Source organism: Miniopterus natalensis, chromosome 2 (assembly GCF_054644295.1).
Source record: "Miniopterus natalensis isolate mMinNat1 chromosome 2, mMinNat1.hap1, whole genome shotgun sequence".
Classification (NCBI taxonomy): Eukaryota; Metazoa; Chordata; class Mammalia; order Chiroptera; family Miniopteridae; genus Miniopterus; species Miniopterus natalensis.
In genome coordinates, this window is record NC_142082.1 from 96,634,681 (window position 1) to 96,654,730 (window position 20,050).

A 20,050-nucleotide genomic window follows, 5' to 3' on the forward strand; every position below is an offset into this window, starting at 1 on the left:
AGCGTCTGCTTTTATGGCACTGAAACTACCAGCTGTCTCAAGGCTGGGGACTGTGAGGAAGCTGTGGGAGATGCGAAATTATTGTAACTATGTGTCAATGCTTATTTCCTTTTAAAAGAAAATACAGGAAAATAGAAGAAATAAAAATTTGCTGTAATTCTGCTAAAATAAACAGTGTTAATATTTCCTTCTAGGATTTTTTTGTAGGCATACTTTTTTATAATTGGATGGAAATAACAGGAAATTTAAAAAATTGAGTGAATATAGTGTATTACCACTAACATTTAATATCTGAATAGTACCATATTTTAAGGGACTCATATTATCTTTGTGTTATTTTATGAATGTTGATAACTTTGCCATGTATATATGTGGACTAAATTAGAATCAACATGAAGGTGCTATGTTTCCCAGTGACATCTAGTTGATTGTATAATACTTAAGACGTACTTAAGAGAGAATAGCATGTAAATACGAGATTATAAAGCATTTAAATGAAATCATATTCCTTTTTAATCATGCTCATTCATAATTTAAAATAATTTTCATGCCCTAGTAAGTTTGCTCAGTGGTTAGAGCATCAGCCCATGGACTGAAGGATCCCAAGTTCGATTTCAGCCAAGGGCACGTACCTCAGTTGCAGGCTCAATCCCAGGCCCCAGTTGGGGTGCATGCAGGAAGCAACCAGTCAATGTGTCTCTCTCACATCGATGTATCTGTCTGTCTGTCTCCTTCCCTCCTTTCCACTCTCTCTGAAAAGCAATGGAAAAAATACACTTGAGTGAGGATTAAAAAATAAAAATAAGAAATAAAATAAATTTTATTATAACAAATTATTTTCCTTTTCATGTAACAAATTAGACTAGACTACTACTAGACTATATTATATTAGAAGGATTCTGTTTATACTGTTTTTTCCAGAATTTTTTATTGCTCATGTTTAGATGTATTCTCTTTTGGATGTTACAGAATTAATAAATTAGATAACAACAGTCTTTCATTATCTGAGAAGTCTCTGGAAATCCCCCTGAAACAAGAAGATTCGGTGGTTACTAAGTGTATTAAAACTAACTTTGATCCTGACAAAAAAGCTGCTGATATTATCAGTGAACACAGGGTGTCTGTGTTTAAGGAGAACAATCTAGAACCAAGAACCCCTGGATGCTATAAACCACCAGTTATTCCTAACATGAAAGTATTTGAGGCAGTAGTCAGCTGCATTGGTGATGATGGAACTATATTTGTGGTGCCTAAGTTGTCAGGTAAGATCTTTTACATTATGTAGGATTAGTCAAGTATAAGTCCTAGCTAGTAAGATAGACATCGATTGAAATACTTCGGGCAATATTTAACCTCTTCTGACCTCATTTTCACTGGGGTATTGTGAGGGTTAAATGAAGTAGTTCACACAAAGTGTTTTTCACAATGCCTAGCACATAACAACCATTTATTGAAACATTTCGAATAGACGTTAAGCCTAAAATAAGCATGGGAGTGGTTCTAGGTTCCACACATCTTAAGGGGGTAGTTCTTTCATATGAGGCACTTATCCAAGTTTGGAGGCTAAGAAAAAATATAAAAATTTATATTCACTTAGAATGAGAAGAGAAATTACCACAAATGACTGGAGATTCAGGGCTCTTTGAGAATATTCAGGTCTTTTTTGAGTTCTCTTTAGGCTTATGTACAAGTTCTTCCTTTCTACAACTTGGTTGTGTCTAGAATGCTGTATAATTCCCAGCAATTCTAGCATTCACAAGACTTAAGCTCCTTCAGCTCCATAGTAAGTACACCTATGGATTAGGGGATGGTGGCTATGAATTTGTTGAAGTTTTTGTCTCATTTGTTGACCTCCTAAGTATTATTTTTTAATTTGAAAAACCAAATAAATCTGTGTAGTTTGCTATTCTAGAACCAAGAAACCCTTCTAGAAGACATGAACAATGTTTGAGACTCTTAGCGCTAGTAGTTAATCCAGACGTGTAAATAGTCATAGCTAAAACTGCTTGACTATTATGTGCCAGGCAGTGTGCTAGACACTTTATATCTAATGCCCCACAATACTGATAATGCAGGTAGGTGCTATTTTACTCAGTTCACAGAAGAACAAACTGAGATTTATGGGGGTAAAGGAACTACCCAAGATTGCTCAACTAAAGTGGTAGCACTGTTACAGGAACTAACTTCAGAGCCTGTGTTCCATACTATCAGTTATGGGAATTGTATTTACTCAGGAAATGATGGGCCTCTTAGCAGTAAGTAGCAACATTTGAATTTGAATTTTATATCCCAGCATTCTGCTATATCTTAGCATCAAGTAACATATAACTTGTGTTCTATTTTATTTAGGTATGTGCTAACAAAATGACATCTTAAAGTGGTTTTTCTTTTATATTATGCTGTCTGGTACATAACTAGAGCTTTTCATGATTTTTGCACCCCCAAAGAATGCTTGCAGTTATAACTAGAGACCAGAATAATTACTTACATGCTTTTAGTAAGTTGTATGTTTTGAAACATATAGAAGCTACTGACTGAATTAGATATTTATTAAAGCTCTAATATGTGGGGATTGATTTTTAATTCCTTATAATATTATCTAAGTGACAAAATTATTAAAGGTTAGTGATGACTTCATTTGAAAATTGTAGGAAATTTTCCTAAATACTTTCTATTTTAATAATTTCTTCAGAATTTGAGCTAATAAAAATGATGAATGAAATTCAAAGTAATTTAAAATGCCTTGGTCTTTTGGAGCCTTATTTCTGGAAAAAGGGAGAAGCCTGTGCAGTAAGAGGATCAGATACTATGTGGTATAGAGGCAAGGTAATCGAAGTTGTTGGCGGCACTATCAGGGTGAGTCTGATACTCTTTTGTAACTATTTTAAGGCTTAATGCTATAACGTTTAGTGGTCTTTTGAATCTAAACAAAAGTTAGATAAAAACATCTTTTAATGAATTCAATCCTGTAGGAAGACTGGTCAGATGTATTACATGTTTATTTGTAATAAGAATTCTTGTTTTTGTTTTTTTGTGTTTTTATTTTTAAGTATATTTATTAACCTGAATAACCAAAACATATTTCCAGGTAGAGATTTGGCCACTGATACTTTAATGGTACCACTTATTTGTCATCGGAAGCCCTGTTTATATACATGATGTTAAGTAAAAACAGCTTGTTTTCCAATACATTACATATTTCCTTAGCAAATTTGTTTACAGCCCAGCTAATTTGCCCTATCAGGATAATGGTTACCTCCACAATACTGAGATATAGTATTGAGTTTCGTGCAATAGCTTCATTAAGAGCTGTATACTTTGAAAAAAATGTGTATATAAAAATAAACCTGAAAATACCTTCATTTTAATAATATGTTTACAAAGTAAAGCAACTAAATCATGAGCCATTCAGCACCTGAAAATTTTAATTTTAGGAGGGGAGGAAAGAGCCTTTTGTTTTATTTTCACGGGGTTTATTATCTATTTGATGATGATACCTAACAATTACATAGCACTTCTGGGTTTATAAGGTTCTTTCACATATGTGCATTCATGTTTTATAACTTGTTTCCAACTTTCATAGATGTAGGTTATTTCCATTTTACTAATAAGAAAATTGAAATTTAGCATCTGATTTCTAAATTTCTCACCTTAAAAGTGGTTTCAAATTTGTGGTGGGTACTTAAGTATATGAATACTTAACAGATTCATGTGTTTAGATGTAAATGAGTCCATTTTCACATATATTTGAATTTGTTTAGATAACCCCTTTTTAATACAAAAGTGAACTGAAACTCACTTTTACTAATTTATTATAATTCATGTCCTTTGCATATATGGAATCCAAACAAATAAGATGTTGGTAAATTTATTTTTTCTCGCACTGTCTAATATCTCTGGTTTTTAAATTTATTTCAAAGTATTTTGATACTTTAATCATTGCTTTTATTTTTCTGTGGGCATTTTACATTTCAAGTGTACACAATACCTTTTTCATTTCTTAACTTGATATCTTTCAAAGTTTAACCTATGATCAACATTAAGATATAAACCTTATGCCCTGGCTGGTGTTATTCAGTGGTTAGAGCATCTACCTGCTCACTGAAGGGTCTCGGGTTCGATTCCCAGTCAAGGGCACTTACCTGGGTCTCAGGTTCCATCCCCACCCTAGTCAGGGTGCCTGCAGGAGGCAACCAATCAATGTGTCTCTGTCACATTGATGTTTCTCTCCCTCCCTCCCTTCCTTCTTCCTGATTTTCTACTCTAAGAGTCAATGGGGGAAAAAAATCCTCTGTAAGGATTAACAAAGAAAAGAAAAAAGGAAAGGGAAAAGGGAAAAAGGAAAGGAAGAGAAGAGAGAGAGAGAGAGAGAGAGAGAGAGAAGGAGGGGAGGGGAGGGGAGGGGAGGGGAGGGGAGGGGAGGGGAGGGGAGGGGAGGGGAGGGGAGGGGAGGGGAGGGGAAGAGACATTACATGAAACCATACTCACTCTAACTATATGTAATATACTTTTTTATTTATTCAATTCTTTTCTTTTTTTAAAAAATTTTAATTACAGTTGCATACAATATTATTGACTATATTTCCCATGCTGTACTTTACCTCTCTGTGATTTATTTCATTGTTTAAATGCTGATTGCCAAGACAACCCAAGAAGGAAGCATTGCATAGAGAGTTTCCCAAACTGTGAAATTGTTTGAGAAATACTGAGAATTTGAGAAATGCTCCTTTACTAAATGTAAATCAGTACTTCTAAAATACTTGGGGGGAAAAACAAAATTTAAAAATTATCCTAAAAAATTGATTATTCTCAAGGAATTTGTAAATCTAATCAGACCCAGTTTAAACAAAAAGCAAACAATAAAAAATACAAAACCTTGGTTTATGTGTAAGAAAACCTTTAGACAATAATACACTATGGGATGAGGGACTATGATGTTGCTTTTTTCTGAATAATTTTCAAGTCCAGATTTAAATATCTTTTTAAGATATCTTTTTTTAAAAAAACCTGGAGTTTCTTCTGTCCCTTAGTTTTTAATAGTAAATTTTAAACATAAATTGCATTTGTCCTGTTTCAGGTACAGTACTTAGATCATGGACTCACTGAGAAGATCCCACAGTGCCATCTCTACCCTATTTTGCTATATCCTGACACACCCCAGTTTTGTATTCCTTGTCAGCTCTATCATACCATACCTGTGAGTAAACAGTAATTTGTAGTATAATTTTAAATACTGTTTTTTATTAACAATAATTTTCTAGAAATTAGCATGTAATTTGAAATCCCTTTCAGTTGCAACAAAAATAGTAAAATAATATGACAGCTAAAGGTCCTTTATAAAGAAAACTACAGCCCGGCTGGGTGTGGCTCAGCGGTTGAGCATCAACCTAGGATCCAGGAGATTGGGGTTCGATTCCCGGTCAGGGCACATGCCCGGGTTGCGGGCTAGGCAGCCAATCAATGACTCTCATCATTGATATTTCTGTTTCTCTCTCCCTCTCCTTTCCTCTCTCTGAAATCAATAAAGAAATGTTAAAAAAAAAAACTACAGAGTTATTCTGAAGGATATAAAAACATCTGAATAAATGAAGAGACATAATATCTTCATTATGCAAAGGCATAACCTTGTAAAAAATGTTATTTCTTCATCAAATAAAATTTCAACAGTTTTGAAGCTGGAAATCAGATAAAGGAGTGTATGTTAATTATCTTTTGCTGTATAACAAATAAGCTGAAACTTAGTGACCTAAATTAACAGTAAACTTTTTTTAATCTCATAGTTTCTGTGGTCAGAAATTAGGAGCAGCTTAACTGGGTGGTTTGACTTAGGGTTCTTAGTGGTTCTGCAGTCAAGATGTCACCAGAGGATATAGTCGTTCCAGGGACTGACGTTCCAGGGACTGACAGGTACAGGATCCACTTCCAAGTGGCTCACTCAAACAGTGTTAGCAGGAAGCCCCAGTTCCTCGCTCTTAACATGTGAAACATAACAATCACTGCTTCCTAATAAACACATATTGTAAGCATTATAATATATATTGTTCAAGCACCAGTATTGGCATATTGGCTTTTCAAAAAAGTGTTATGATGCTTTGTTTTTAATGAGGGTTTATATTTTTAAAGTATAAAATGCTTTAAGAGGGTATAATGGCGGGAAGCTGAGACAAATACTAGTTTCTTAAGATCATTTCTATCATCCACTCATGATATTTTCTGAAAACTGCTTGTATATTTTTTAATGGTATGTGTGTGGCTACTTTTGTTGTATCTTCCTTTGCTTCCTGAATTGTTTTGTGAAAGTGTGAAAAATCTGAGTTTATTTCTCCCAAATAGGTTGGGAGTATCTGGCAACCAGATGCAATAGAACTCCTTCAGGAACTGCTTTCAAAGAGAGAGGTGCAAATTCACATTATGGTAATTTGTATTAAAGCATATATCATTGATTTAAATTATTTGCCATAAAGTGTTATAGGTAACATAACTTGAGGGCTATTTTTATGATGAACAATGTTCCTATGTGAATGTAAATTACTTATTAATATAAAGAAGTTATCGCTTTGGTTCCTGAGAACTTTTATAAGCATGAAAGTCAGTAATTTGGAAGATTCTTTATTAACAATTTATTTTGATAACAGGGAGCAATATCAAAGAATGAGAGGTGTTTAAAAATACAAATGGTAGCCATAGCCAGTTTGGCTCGCTAGTTAGAGTATGGGCCCATGCACTGAAGGGTCTTGGGTTTGATTCCAGTCAAGGGCATGTACCTCAGTTGCAGGCTCTATCCTCTCCTGGTCCAGGTGCATGCGGGAGGCAAACAATCAATGTGTCTTTTTCACATTGATGTTTCTCCCTCCCCCTCCCCCTCTCCCCCTCCCCCTCTCTCTCCCCCCCTCCTCTTCCCTCTCTCTCCCCTCCACTCTCTCTGAAAAGCAATGGGAAAAAATATCCTTGGGTGAGGATTTTTTAAAAAATTAACAGTGAATAGGATTTAAGAAAGGTAGAGGTCAGTCGGTAGGGCCCCATTGGAGGTTTCTGAGCAATGAGTTAAGATTAATCTGCAGTTGTGTTTGAGGATTCCAGTAGAAAGATACTAAGCTATAAGGAAAGTATTTCTATATGAAAGCTGTGATGATAGGGTGATAAAGACTTAAGAAGAGTCATAGACCCACTTGAATGAGAAAGAGCAGCTTTTAATGTTGCTCGGTTAGTACGCAGAGCCCCTCTGGTGACTCATTGCGTCTGTGGGACTTTAGTTTATCAAGGTAGCTTTCTTTGCTGCTTGGTTTAACGTAGCAGAACAACTTGTAGTACAGTAAGCTCTCGCTTATTAAGTTCTGTGACTTTAAGCGAAATGAAGTTAAATTTCTAGGCATCTTATCAGTGTTTTAATTAAAGGAGCTGCTGTGTACCAAATGCTGCTCAGTGTCTCAGAAGCCATGGATTTGCATGCCCTGCAGCCATTACCACCTACCAAACCCTCCCTAGATCTGGAGATACAACAATGAACTGAATAGTCAGAAATCCCTGCTTTCATGGATCTTCCATTTTAGTGGTGGGAAACAAAATTAAAAACATAAAATATAAGATATGTTAGGTAGTGACAGGTGCTGGGAAGAAAAATAAAGCAGGAAAGGATGACAAAGAGAGGTGAGACCAGGGAGGAAGTCACATTTTTAAATATAGTATTTAGGAAAGACATCACTACAAAGGTAAAGTTCAAGTGAAGACTTTAGAATGAGCACAAGCCATGTGGATACTGGGAGAATAGTGCAAAGGGCTCCAAAACAAGAGGGCACCTAAAGTGTTCAAGGGCAGCCAAGGAGCCTCTGTGTCTGGAGCAGGAGGAATGAGAGAAGAAGCGGAGAAGCAAGGAGACTTGTGAGATCTCTGCTGTCAGGCTAACCTGGAGAGCCATTTGAAGGTTTGAGTAAGGGAGTGACATGATCTGATCTTACATTCTAGTGTTTTCACTCTGCCCTACTAGAAACTGGATAGTAGAAAAAGATAGAAGCAGGGAGCTCTGCTGGCAGGCAATTATAGAAACTCAGCAGAGACCTGACTCTGGACTCAGGTGGTAAAGGAGAGAGGATGAGACAGATCAGCTGGTGAGTATGTGTCTGCTTAGTACCTGATCACAGTCCAGGGACTGAAGAGCCATTATCATGACACCTTGTAGACTGCTATTAATCTCTTCCATTTCTGCCATTCTTGAATTTTTAACTAAACTTCATTTTTTTACCCCTGAAAATAACTTTTTGTTCTCCTTCTACTTGGTATAATTATTAGTATCATCTAAAAATGAGGTGTAGTAAATTATATATAGCAAATTATTTTATAGTAAATAAGTATAAAACTCTCTACCTTATTGACATGTAAATATATTTTACAAAAACCAAAATAATATAATTACATCATAACCTGCCAAAATACCATGAAGAAAATTTTATGAAATGAGTCATTAGTCAAACTGGTAATGCTATGATTTTCAGAAATCTAATTTCATTTTTGCTGACTACAAAATTTTAATATTCAAACAGACTTTATTTTTATAGTAATAATCTTTTTTTATTGAACTTAAACAGGAATTACCTGAAAATCCATGGGGGAAATTATCTATTCACCTCTATTTTGATGGAATGTCACTTTCTTACTTTATGGCACACCATAAATATTGTACTTTTGAACATTCTGAGGCAATATTGAAAGAAGTAAGTGAACTATTTTTCTGTAAAAACCTAAATTATAGAAAAACAAATTCTGATTAAAATGTTCTATATTGTCTTATATATGCTTCTACATGTTTCATATGTTGAGAGAATAGAGAATTTAGAAATTTGTTTATTGAGAAAGCAATACACTATATCATGCTTTATATTGTCCTGCAAAAGATTAACCCTAACCCTAACCTAATGTTTCTGTACCTTCAGACCTAGTGAGAAGCCTGTATGTTAGCCAGTGTTGTTTGAATATAGAGATGTAAGTAATAAAATCTTAATAGAATTCACTGCCAGAAAAGGACTCTCTCCCAGATAAAATGTTTTTTCTTTTATTTGGTATTATAACATTCCCCCCATTTTGCCTGCTTACAGGAAACTCAGAGCCAGATTTTAAGCTTAGCTTCAATAAATAGCCCAGTCCAGTTGCTTGCTGTTTCTGTTTTTAATATTTTAAAAATCATAATTAGCTTGTTACAGATAAGTACTTTCTAGAAATAGGGTATTCATCATAAATAATAACATTTCATATGGCCACATATTTTAATTTCTAGACTTAGAGTTCACTTGTTAGTTTTTTGAATATTCATTTTAGTGATAGAAGAAAATGAAACACTGAGTGTTCAGTTTAGTATAGAAAACTGCTTCTTCTCTTAAATGGAAACTGTGATACTACTTAACTTTGTACATGTAATCCTTACCACCAGCTTTTTCTTTTAAGAAGAAGGGTTTGTGCATGCTCGTTTCCCCCCAGTGTGTTTGTGTAAAAGGTGTTTCATCTGCTGAACAGGTTTTATAAAGATTACTTAGTCTCTTTCAATATTACTCTTCAGTGTTAAGATTTAAAAGGAAAGATAGGGCCTCCCACTCTCTTACAGTAAACTAATTACAGTTGACAAATGTTTAGCATAATTTTGAGAGTTTTTACTGTTGCAATATTCAGATTACTCAGAACATTAGATTTTCCCATAGTTAACCTGAAATAACTAAATGAATGCCAACAAGGACATGCACCCAGTTTTTATGGAGATGAAATATGAAAGTGCCTGAAAATGATATTACATGAAGGTGGTTTTATTCTTAATAACATTGTATTTCAGAAACCAACAGATTACAGTAAAAAGTATGAGGAGAAAAGATGGGAAATAAGGTTTGAGGTAAGTTTCAATCCAATATTTTGGAAACTGTGGTCACTTGATCAATACAAACGATCTAATATAAAATCAGGAAATAAGCATTTTCTTTTATATCAGCTTCATCGAGATATAATTTACATACATAAATTTCAACTTTTCAAAATGTACAATTCAGTGGCTTTTAGTATGTTCATAGAGTTGCATTCACAAAGTGCAATCATCATGATTATCAATTCCATATTTCATCACCCCAAAAAGAAACCTCGCCAGCAGCAGTTACTTCCCATGCTCCCCTTCCCCAGTCTCCTGGAGACCGTGAATTTCTGGTCTCTGTGGATTTGCCTCTACTGAACATTTCTCATAAATGGAATCACACAATACAACGCCCTTTGTGACTGGCTTTCTTTCCTTCAGCATAATGTTTTCAAGCTTCATGTTGTAGTATGTGTCCTTTTTATGTCTGAATAATATTTCATTGTGTGAATAGACCACATTTTGTTTACCCATTAATCTGTTGATGGACATGGGTTATTTTCACCTTTTTGCAATTGTAAAACACTGTGAACATTTGTGTACAAGTCTTTTGGTCTACTAGGTCTGTCTGTCTTCACTTCTCCTGGGTATGGACTTAGGAGTAGAATTACTGAAACTTTGTTTACCATTTTAAGGAACTCTACAAGACTGTTTTCTAAAGGGGCTGTACCATTTTCCTTTTGTACTGGGAATGTACAAGGGTTCCATTTTCTCCATACTCTTAGCAACACTTGTTACGTGACTTTTTTTCCTAGTCATCCTAGGATAGGTGTGAAGTGTGGTATCTCATTGTGGTTTTGATTTGCATTTATTAGATGATCAGTGATGGTGAGCATCTTTCCATGTGCTCTTTGGCCATTGTATATTTTCTTTGGAGAAATTTCTGTTCAAATCGTCTGCTTAGGATTTGATGCCAAAACCAAAGGCAACTAAAACAAAATTAAACAAGTGGGACTACATCAAACTAAAAAGCACCTGCAAAGCAAAAGAAACAATCAACAAATGAAAAGGCAGCCTACTGAATGGGAGAAAATATTCACAGATCATATATCTGATAAATGGCTAATATCCAAAATACATAAAGAAGTCATACAACTCACTAGAAAAACAAAAAAAAGAAATCCAATTAAAAAAACGGGCAGCTCTGGCCGATGTTGCTCAGCCGTTAGAGCATTGGCCTGAGCACCAAAGGGTCACAGGTTCGATTCCCAGTCAAAGGTACATACCTGGGTTGCGGGTTTGATCTCCGGCCCCAGTCGGGACACGTGCAGGAAGGAACCAATCAATGTGTTTCTCTCACGTCGATGTCTCTCTCTCTCTCTCTCTCTCTCTCCCTCCCTCTCCCCGCTCCTTCCCTGCCTTTCACTCTCTAAAAAAGTCAATGAAAAAATATCCTTAGGTGAGGATTAAAAAACAAACAAAAAAATGGGCAGAGGATCGGAATAGACATTTTTCAAAAAAAGGCATACAAATAGCCAATAGGTACATGAAAAGATCCTCAACATCACTAATCTGGGAAATGCAAATCAAAACCCCAAATGAGATATCACCTCACACCTTTTAGAATGGCTGTTACCAAAAAGAAAAGAGACAAGTGTTGGCAAGAATTTGAAGAAAAGGAAATTTTTGTGCAATGTTGGTAGGAATGTAAATTGGTGCAGTCACCATGGACAACAGTATGGAGGTTGCTCAGAAAATTAAAAATACAACTACGTATGATCCAGCAGTCCCCTTCTGGGCATGTATCCAAAGGAAACAAAATCACTATCTTGAATACCTGCACCCCTACATTCACTGCAGCATTATTTATAATAGCAAAGACATGGAAATAATCTCATTGTCCATTGATAGACAATTGGATAAAGCAAATGTGGTGTATCTACATAGAGAGATAGGTAGATAGAGATATGGATACACACACACACACACACTATGGAATATTATTGAGACATAAACAAGGAAACCCCATGTGTGACAGCATGGATGGACCTTGAAGTCATTATATTGTGAAATAAGAGAAAGACAAATACCATTTGGTTAACTTATATGAGGAATCTAAAGAAACTGAGCTCATAGATACAGAGGAAAGATTGGTGGTTGCCAGAGGTGGGGGGTTAGAGGTGGGGAAAATTGGTGAAGATGGTCAAAAGGTACAAACTTCAGCTATAAGATAATTAAGTCCTGGGGATATAATGTACAGCATGGTGACTGTAGTTAACACTATGTTGTATATTTGACAGTTGCTAAGGGAATAAATCTTAAATGTTTTCATCAGAAGAAAAACAGGTTTTCTAACTATGTGAGCCAATTAATGTTAACTAGACTTATTGTGGAACATTTTATAGTATGTACCTATATCAGATCATTTTGTCCACCTTGGACTAACACAGGGTTATATATCAATTATATCTCAATAAGACTAGGAAAAAATAGAAAATAAAAATAAAGGGGAAAAAAAGTCCTCTGCCCCTTTTTTAGCTGGGTTTTAGCTGGTGACCTCTGGTTTGCCCACCCTGTAATTTCCTGTTTTTATTGTTGTAAGAGTTCCTTATATATTCTGTATACAAGTCCCTGATCAGATAGATAATTTGCAAATATTTTCTCCTGTTCTTTGAGTTATCTTTCCACTTTCTTGGTGGCACCAGAGTTTTTCATTGTAATGAGTCCAATTTATCTGGTTTTTATTTTGTCACTTGCATTTTTTGTGAAGGAAGTAGAGTTTTAATAAGTAAAAATGTTCTCATTTATAAGTAGAACTTCATTCCTATTATTATAAAAATACCATATGCTTGTTGTAAAGTCATTTGTAACAAAATTCACTTTCAAATTCAACAGTGGGGTAGTCACTTTTTGATTAACTCTACTAAGTGGTTCAGATATGCTTTGTTTTGCCACCAGTTTGGAAATGTTAAGTAGTAGTAAATTTGCAAATTTGAATGTGATGATTTTACTTTTTATGTTAATTACTATATTCAAGATTTTTTTTAACTTTCTAAAAGAAAAACCACCCACACTTTTATATATGTTTTTAACAACTGCTAACTGCTATGATCCTTTTGGGAATCATGTAACTTTTTATTACTCCTTATGTTTTTATAGAGCTTAAAAGAGAGCACTCTTTTTTTTCTTTTTTTGATGATTTTAATTTACTTAAATTTTCTTTTGGGATTTCCTTTATTCTTTTAGTTTTTGTTATAAAATACATAGTTATTCTAAAAATGAATACTACAGAAATGTGAAAAGGAAAAAAGTCCAAACACCCTGGTCCTAGACAGTAGCATTACTTACTGTTAACTATTTGTTAACCATTTTTTCCAGAACATTGTGTATGTGCAAATATGTATACATAAATAAACATTTGTGTGGGGGGTTTTTTTATACAAAATTTTTTTAATTGAGGGGCAAGAGAATTCTAAAGATCTTTTATTTACTCATCACATTTTGGTCCTGCATATATAACAAAACCATTTTGTGGTATTTAGTGTGTCAAAGAGCTTGCTTTCTACTAATTAAGTTGTACTGTCCTGAATTTTGATAGTGTAATGGATTTCTGTAGTATTCTGAATTTGAATTTATTTGTGGTGTTTTAGGAATTGCTTTTGTCTGAAACAGAGACCCCTATTTTACCACCATATTTGCCTTCATCTCTGCCTCCCCCAGAAGAACTCTATGCTGTTCAAGTTAAACATGTAGTCTCACCTAATGAGGTATGTAATTTAATTTACATGATTAGTTGTTGGTTAAAAACGTAACATGCAATATTGGTCTTAAACTCTAGGATTCTTCATGTTTCCATCTTACTGACTTTAATTGAAACTTGGTGACCTCTAGTTTGCCCACCCTGTAATTTCCTGTTCAGATACTTGTTTATACTTAATAAGGCAAGTATTTCTTAAGTACTGGCTATTTCTCCCAGTGTTGCTGTAGTTATATTTATGTCAAATATTTAGATTTTTAAACTGGACCTATTTCCACCTATGAAATCTTAGACATCTCACTCCCCTGTCCTCTTCCTACATAAAATCTAGACACTTGTCACACTGCCCTGTATGTTTCTATACCAGTGATCACCTTCTGATGCCCTCTGCACTTTCTTACAATGTCTGCTTTTCCCCACTAGAATGTCACTCCACGAAGACAGGGATTCTTGTCTGTTTTGATCACTGGTGTGTCACCAGAACCTAGAATACTACCTGATACATAGGAGGCACTCAATCAGTATGAACTGAATGAATAAGTACACTAAAGAAAACATCCTTGGCCAACAAGAAAGCAAGCAATGATGGTGCAGTAATGCAGTCCCTTCAGCCAGTTTACACAGTAAACCTTTCCTTCAGTGGCAAGGAAAGGATCTGCTCTACAGTTTCATCAGAGAGCATAGGAGTGTACAATTACTGTTGGTTTTTATAATTTTTTGTATTAGTTATTACCCCAAATTTAGCAGCTTAAAACAACACATGAGAATCAAGAATCAGGAGCTCCTTAATTCAGTTACTGGCTCAGAATCTCTCAAGGTCACAATCAAGATGGTGGGGGAGGGGGAGGGCATCGCAGGGTCCACTTTAGAAAAGACTCACATGCCCTGGCTGGTGTTGCTCAGTGGTTAAAGTGTCGGTCCTCGAACCAAAGAGTCACAGGTTCAATTGCTGGTCAAGGGCACGTACCTCGGTTTTGGGTTTGCTCCCAAGGGGTGTGTGGGTGGCAACCAGTCCATGTGTCTCTCTTACATTGATGTTTCTCTCTCTCCCCTCTCTCTCTGCCCCTCCCTTCCACTCTCTAAAATCAATGGAAAAAATATCCTTATTCCTTGGGTGAGGGTTAAAAAAACCCCTCACATTATGCTGCATGAGAGGGCTCAGTGCCTTTCCCTGTGGGCGTCTGAATTGGCCCACGGGGCAGGCCTCCCAGAAAGAGCAGTCAATGACAGCACCACCAAGACGGAGGCCTCACGTCTTCTATAATCTGATCTCGGCAGTCACCATCCCTTTCTCATGTTCTTTTGGTCACAAAAATCAACTCTGGTATGATGTGAGAGAGGAACTTTACAAAGGGTCATTGGGGCCATTGTTGGAGACAGTCTGTTGTAGTGATTTTGTCTGTAGAAATGAATACTAAAAATTAAAGAATTTGAAAGTTTTCTTCTTTCCTTCCCCCCACTTAGGTGTATATTTGCCTTGATTCTGTAGAAAATTGTAATCTCGGTAACCAGCATAGTGACACAGATGACAGTGGAGTCAGCTGGGAATCTGAGTCTGAGAGCCTCAATGAAGCTCTGCGGAGGTTCAATACTAATGTGGAGAACTTCCTGCCTCTGACGGACTTCAGAACAGGTAGCCCACACTTTCTAAATACAATGGGATTCTTAGTGAAACTTGTTCTATTTGAATGGGCTGAAGAGGTTGGTGATTTCTAATGTTATCACACTCCCTGGATGTGCTGATCTCTGAATCCTCAAGATGTTGTAGATGACCTTCCCCATTTTCTAAGCCATCTAAGAGAAGGTAAGTACTGCCTGGGCACTTTCATTTTCCAGAACTTCAGCTCATTGGAAAATTGCACAAAGATGTTTTGTCTAAGCTTGAGGTTTTGCCACTAGCTCAAATTGTGAGAGTTGCTATTCAGACCCAAATGGCAGTCATTTTAATTGCAAGCCACCTGAACTGATGATTTTAGAGTAGGGGCATGGGAGCTCAGGTTGTATCCTGTCCTCTCAGAGTAGGTCAAACCCTGCTTTTTTTATTTATAATTTATTTTTACTCATATTCATTACTATATGTGATCCTCCTGTGAAGTACACTACTTACTTGTGTCAACAGTTCATAAGTACTGAGTGGTGTGTCTGCATTTCTGTCCATATGTGATATAGAGAGGTGTGTTTATTCTGGGTGTTGTATACATACAGAGGATATGCTAAAGCAAAAGAAAACAGGCCTGATATACCTGAGTTTACTCAATGAGATTTTTATCAGTTGTGACCCATGTTTGGCTGATAAACAGTGCTTGCAGTTCCCTCTGCCCGGAATGTTCTTCCCCCACTGTGAGCAGTTTAGGTCTCTGCCCAATTTTCCCACTATTGCAGGTGTTCCCTGACCCCCTGTATGAGTGGCACTGCCCACCACCCTCCCTGCCCCATCATATTCCATGCCTCCTACACTCGTTTGTTAAATAGGGACTCCCTGTACTGCTGTGTCACCACCAATTAGGGAACCTTGCAGAAGCAAGTGCTCATAAATATCTGTTGAAAGAGTAAATTCATTTTTATTTTTGTAAACTCAGATTTATAGTCTGGAAAAAACAATTCTTCCACAATCTGCGTGATGTGATGATTCAGGGAGCTGTACACATATTTGTACATTCTTCTGTAGATCCTTTATTCTTTAGTATGCACATGTACCTGTTGATTCATAAGCAAGTGCCTTATTAATGGAATTTATGTTGAAGGAGTTGCTTTGTGGATTTAAAATAACAGGACAATTAGGTGGAGTTTTTTCGGTGCTATTTTGAGATGTAACTTCAGCCAAATTTTCGAGGCTGGAAATGATAAAGGTTGGAGGGGACTGTTAACTATGATTCAATCAGTTGTTTACTATCCAGACAGCTCTAATAGATGAGATTCTTACTCTTCTGTTGATAACCTCTATACACTCAAATCATTTACAACTCTGATAAAAATTTTTTAAAAACCTCAACATTAGAGTCATGCAATATTTAAATGCCACTTGCCCACAACTACTTTTCTTTGTGGAAATTTCGTAGAAGATAATGATAAAGAAATGGAGGGGTGGAAGTAGAGCAAGATAGGAACCCAGTGTATTCTGTCTGCTCTGAAGCACATACTATTATACTCATTGTTCCTTAACTTTACTCAAGCCTGGCAAGCATTAGCACATTTTTTACTGAACAAAGGTTTGTACTAGGTACATGATGGGGATGCGTGAGAACTAGTGGGGAAGAAGAGAAGGGCCATGTGAACAAATCCACTGTGAGAACAACAACTCATACTAAAGCTGTGTGCCTGATGCCATTGGGTCACAGAGACCATGATAGGAGTTGGCTTTATGAAGTCATGTTGGAGCTGATCTTTGAAAGAGATGTTTATCATAAAAAGAGCATAGCCCTGGCCAGTGGTTCAGTTGTTTGGAGCATTGTCCCATACACCAAAAGGTATTGTGGGTTTGATTCCCAGTCAGGGCACATTACCAGGTTGTGGATATATGTTGAGAAGAGAGGATATGTTGGTGGGGGACAGACTTGAAAGCAGGAATCGCAGAAACCGTTTTATTATCCTTTGCAGAAAATGATGGCCCAAATGTAAAGAGATTTGGGGAATATAGAGGTGGGGACCGTGGAAGGGTGACCTAAGCCCTGGGCAACAGCTGGTCTAGGAACCGTGAGAATGGGAGAATGCTTTTCTTCAAGGTTTATAAAGTCTAAACAGAAAAGAACAAGCCAACATATAGCTAATTGTTGAGTGTTTAATTCTGAATAATGGATATATGGTGATTACATTTTCTTTGTACTTTACTGTGTTTTTTAAAAAACATTAATAAAATAAAAGGCAATGTGATCTTTTCCCTTTTTCTGTCTTTCCAGAAATGCCTTGCCTTGCAGAATATGATGATGGCTTATGGTATAGAGCAAAGATTGTTTCCATTAAGGAATTTAATCCTCTAGCCATCCTGGTTCAATTTGTGGATTACGGATCAACTGAAAAACTGACGACAAACAGGTTAAAAAAAAGTCAACTTACTTGAATTAAGATTCTTAGTTTTCTTTTTTGTTTTGTTTTTTATAATTATTGGGACGATCTTACCTCTTAAAAAAATATTTTAAAGCTCTTCACGTACTGGGAATTTTTTTATGTAAGTTTTTTTTGTGGTGTAAAATAAATGCAAAACTTGCCATTTTAGGTACTTTTAAGTATACAATTAATTGTCGTTAAGGATATTCACAGTGTTGTGCAATCATTGCCACCATCCACTTTCAGGACTTTTTCATAAATCCCAAACAGAAAATCTGTACCCATTAAACAGTAACATTCCATTCCCCTTCCCTTAGCTCCTGATACCACATATTCTACCTCATACAAGTATAATCATACAGTATTTGTCCTTTAGTGTCTGACTTAGTTTACTCAGAGTAATGTTTTCAGAGTTCATCCAGTTGTTGCATGTATCAGAATTTTATTATTTTTGTGGATAATATGCCATTGTATGTATATACCACATTTTGTTCATTTGTCTGTTAGACACTTGGGTTGTTTTCATCTGTTGGCTATTGTGAATAATGGTGCACTGAACACGTACAAGTAGCTGTTGGAATCCCTGCTTTCGGTTTTTAGGTATATACCTAGGAGTGGAATTGCTGGATCATACAGTAATTCTGTGTTTAACTTTGTGAGGATTGCCAAACTTCCATAGCAGCAGTATCATTTGACATTCCCACCAGCAATGCTAAGGGTTCCAGTTTCTCCACATCCTAGCCAACACTTATTTGTGGAGCAGGGGGAGGGAGGGTTGGTAGTGTTTGTAGTATCTTTTTAAATCGTGGTAAAATACGGGTGTCACAAAATTTACCATCTTAACCAATTTTAAATGTATAGTTAAGTAGTGTTAATCATACTTGCATTGTTGTGCAACCAATCTCCAGAAATCTTTTCATTTTGCAAAACTGAAATTCTGTACCCATTAAACAGAAATTCCCATCTCCCCTCACCCAGCCCCTGGCAGCAACCACTCTTGTATGTATGAATTTGACTATTTTAGGTATGAGTATTTCATTTTTGTGACTGGCTGTTTCACTGAGCATAATATTCTCAAGGTTCATCCAAGTTGTGGCATGTATCAGAATTTTGTTCCTTCTTAAGGCTGAACTGTATGTATAATACTACATTTCATGTATCCATTCATCCATCATTGGGCACTTGGGTTGATTCTACCTTTTGGTTATTGTGAATAATGCTGCTATGGGTGTACAGATACCTCTTTAAGACCCTGCTTTGAGTTCTTTTGGGTATGTACCCAGAAGTGCAGTTGCTGGGTCATATGCTCAATCTATTTTTAGTATTTGGTGAAACTATCAAACTGTTTTCCATAGCAGCTATATCATTTAAAATTTCCACTAAGTGTCCAAGGGTTCTAGTTTTCACATCCTCACCAACACTTATTTTTTGTGTGATAGTGGCCATCCTAATAGGTGTGAGATAGTATCTCATTAGTAGCTTTGATTTGCACTTCCCTAATGATTAGTGATACTGAGTATCTTACTGTGTGTGTGTTGGCCCTTTATATATCTTCTTTGAAGAAATGTCTATATTTTAGTGTATATTTTCTCTCATTCTGTAGGTTGCCTTTTCACTTGGTTGGTTGGTTGGTTGGCTGGTTGGTTGGTTGGTTGGTTGGTTGGTTGGTTGGTTGGTTGGTTGGTTGGTTGGTTTGGGGTTTTTTTTGTTAATCCTCACCTGAGAATATTTTTTCCATTGATTTTTAGACAGAGTAGAAGGGAGGGAGGGGGAGAGAGAAACACTGATGTGAGAGAGACACATCAATTGGTTGCCTCCCCCCACGAACCCTGACTAGGGCCAGGGATCAAACCTGCAACCCAGATAGGTGCCATTGACCAGGAAGCGAACCTGTGACCCTTCAGTTCGAGAGCCAACGCTCTAACCTCTGAACCACACTGGCCAGGGCTCCTTTGCCATTTTAAATTTGATGTAGTCCAATTTATTTTTTTCTCATTGCCTGTGCTTTTGGTGTTATGGCCAAGAAATCATTGTCAAATCCAAACTTCCCATTTTACAGTTTTAGCTATTAGAGAATTTTAATTGTAACATTCTGAACATTTTAAGAATTTCTTTTGTGACAGACTACGTCAGATTCCTCTTCACCTTATGCAGTATCCAGCCCGAGCCATAAAGGTTCTGTTGGCAGGATTTAAACCTCCCTTAAAAGATTCAGGAAAGACAAGAATACCATATTGTCCCAAATGGAGCATGGAAGCTTTGTGGGCTATGATAGACTGTCTTCAAGGAAAACAACTTTATGCTTCTTCCATGGTAAATATGTCTTAATTTGCCAAAATCCTTTTGAAGCTATTTCTAGGATCTCTATTAACTTTCTAAAGAGCTTTCTATCTGTGCAACTTTAGTTGCAAAAATGCTTTAAAGTA

At 36.2% G+C, this 20,050-nt stretch overlaps 1 protein-coding gene across 3 annotated transcripts in view; it reads left to right on the forward strand.

Annotated features, from left to right (window-relative positions):
- Positions 1-20,050, forward strand: part of RNF17 (ring finger protein 17) — a 108,988-nt gene that overhangs the window by 87,529 nt on the left and 1,409 nt on the right. For all 3 annotated transcript variants that reach the window (XM_087814422.1, XM_016203556.2, XM_016203557.2), the window contains 10 exons: positions 970-1,262; positions 2,693-2,856; positions 5,078-5,197; positions 6,334-6,414; positions 8,583-8,708; positions 9,815-9,871; positions 13,474-13,590; positions 15,045-15,213; positions 17,477-17,612; positions 19,748-19,937. In XM_087814422.1, the coding sequence (XP_087670548.1) occupies positions 970-1,262; positions 2,693-2,856; positions 5,078-5,197; positions 6,334-6,414; positions 8,583-8,708; positions 9,815-9,871; positions 13,474-13,590; positions 15,045-15,213; positions 17,477-17,612; positions 19,748-19,937 (1,453 nt within the window). The remainder of the gene's footprint in view (positions 1-969; positions 1,263-2,692; positions 2,857-5,077; positions 5,198-6,333; positions 6,415-8,582; positions 8,709-9,814; positions 9,872-13,473; positions 13,591-15,044; positions 15,214-17,476; positions 17,613-19,747; positions 19,938-20,050) is intronic.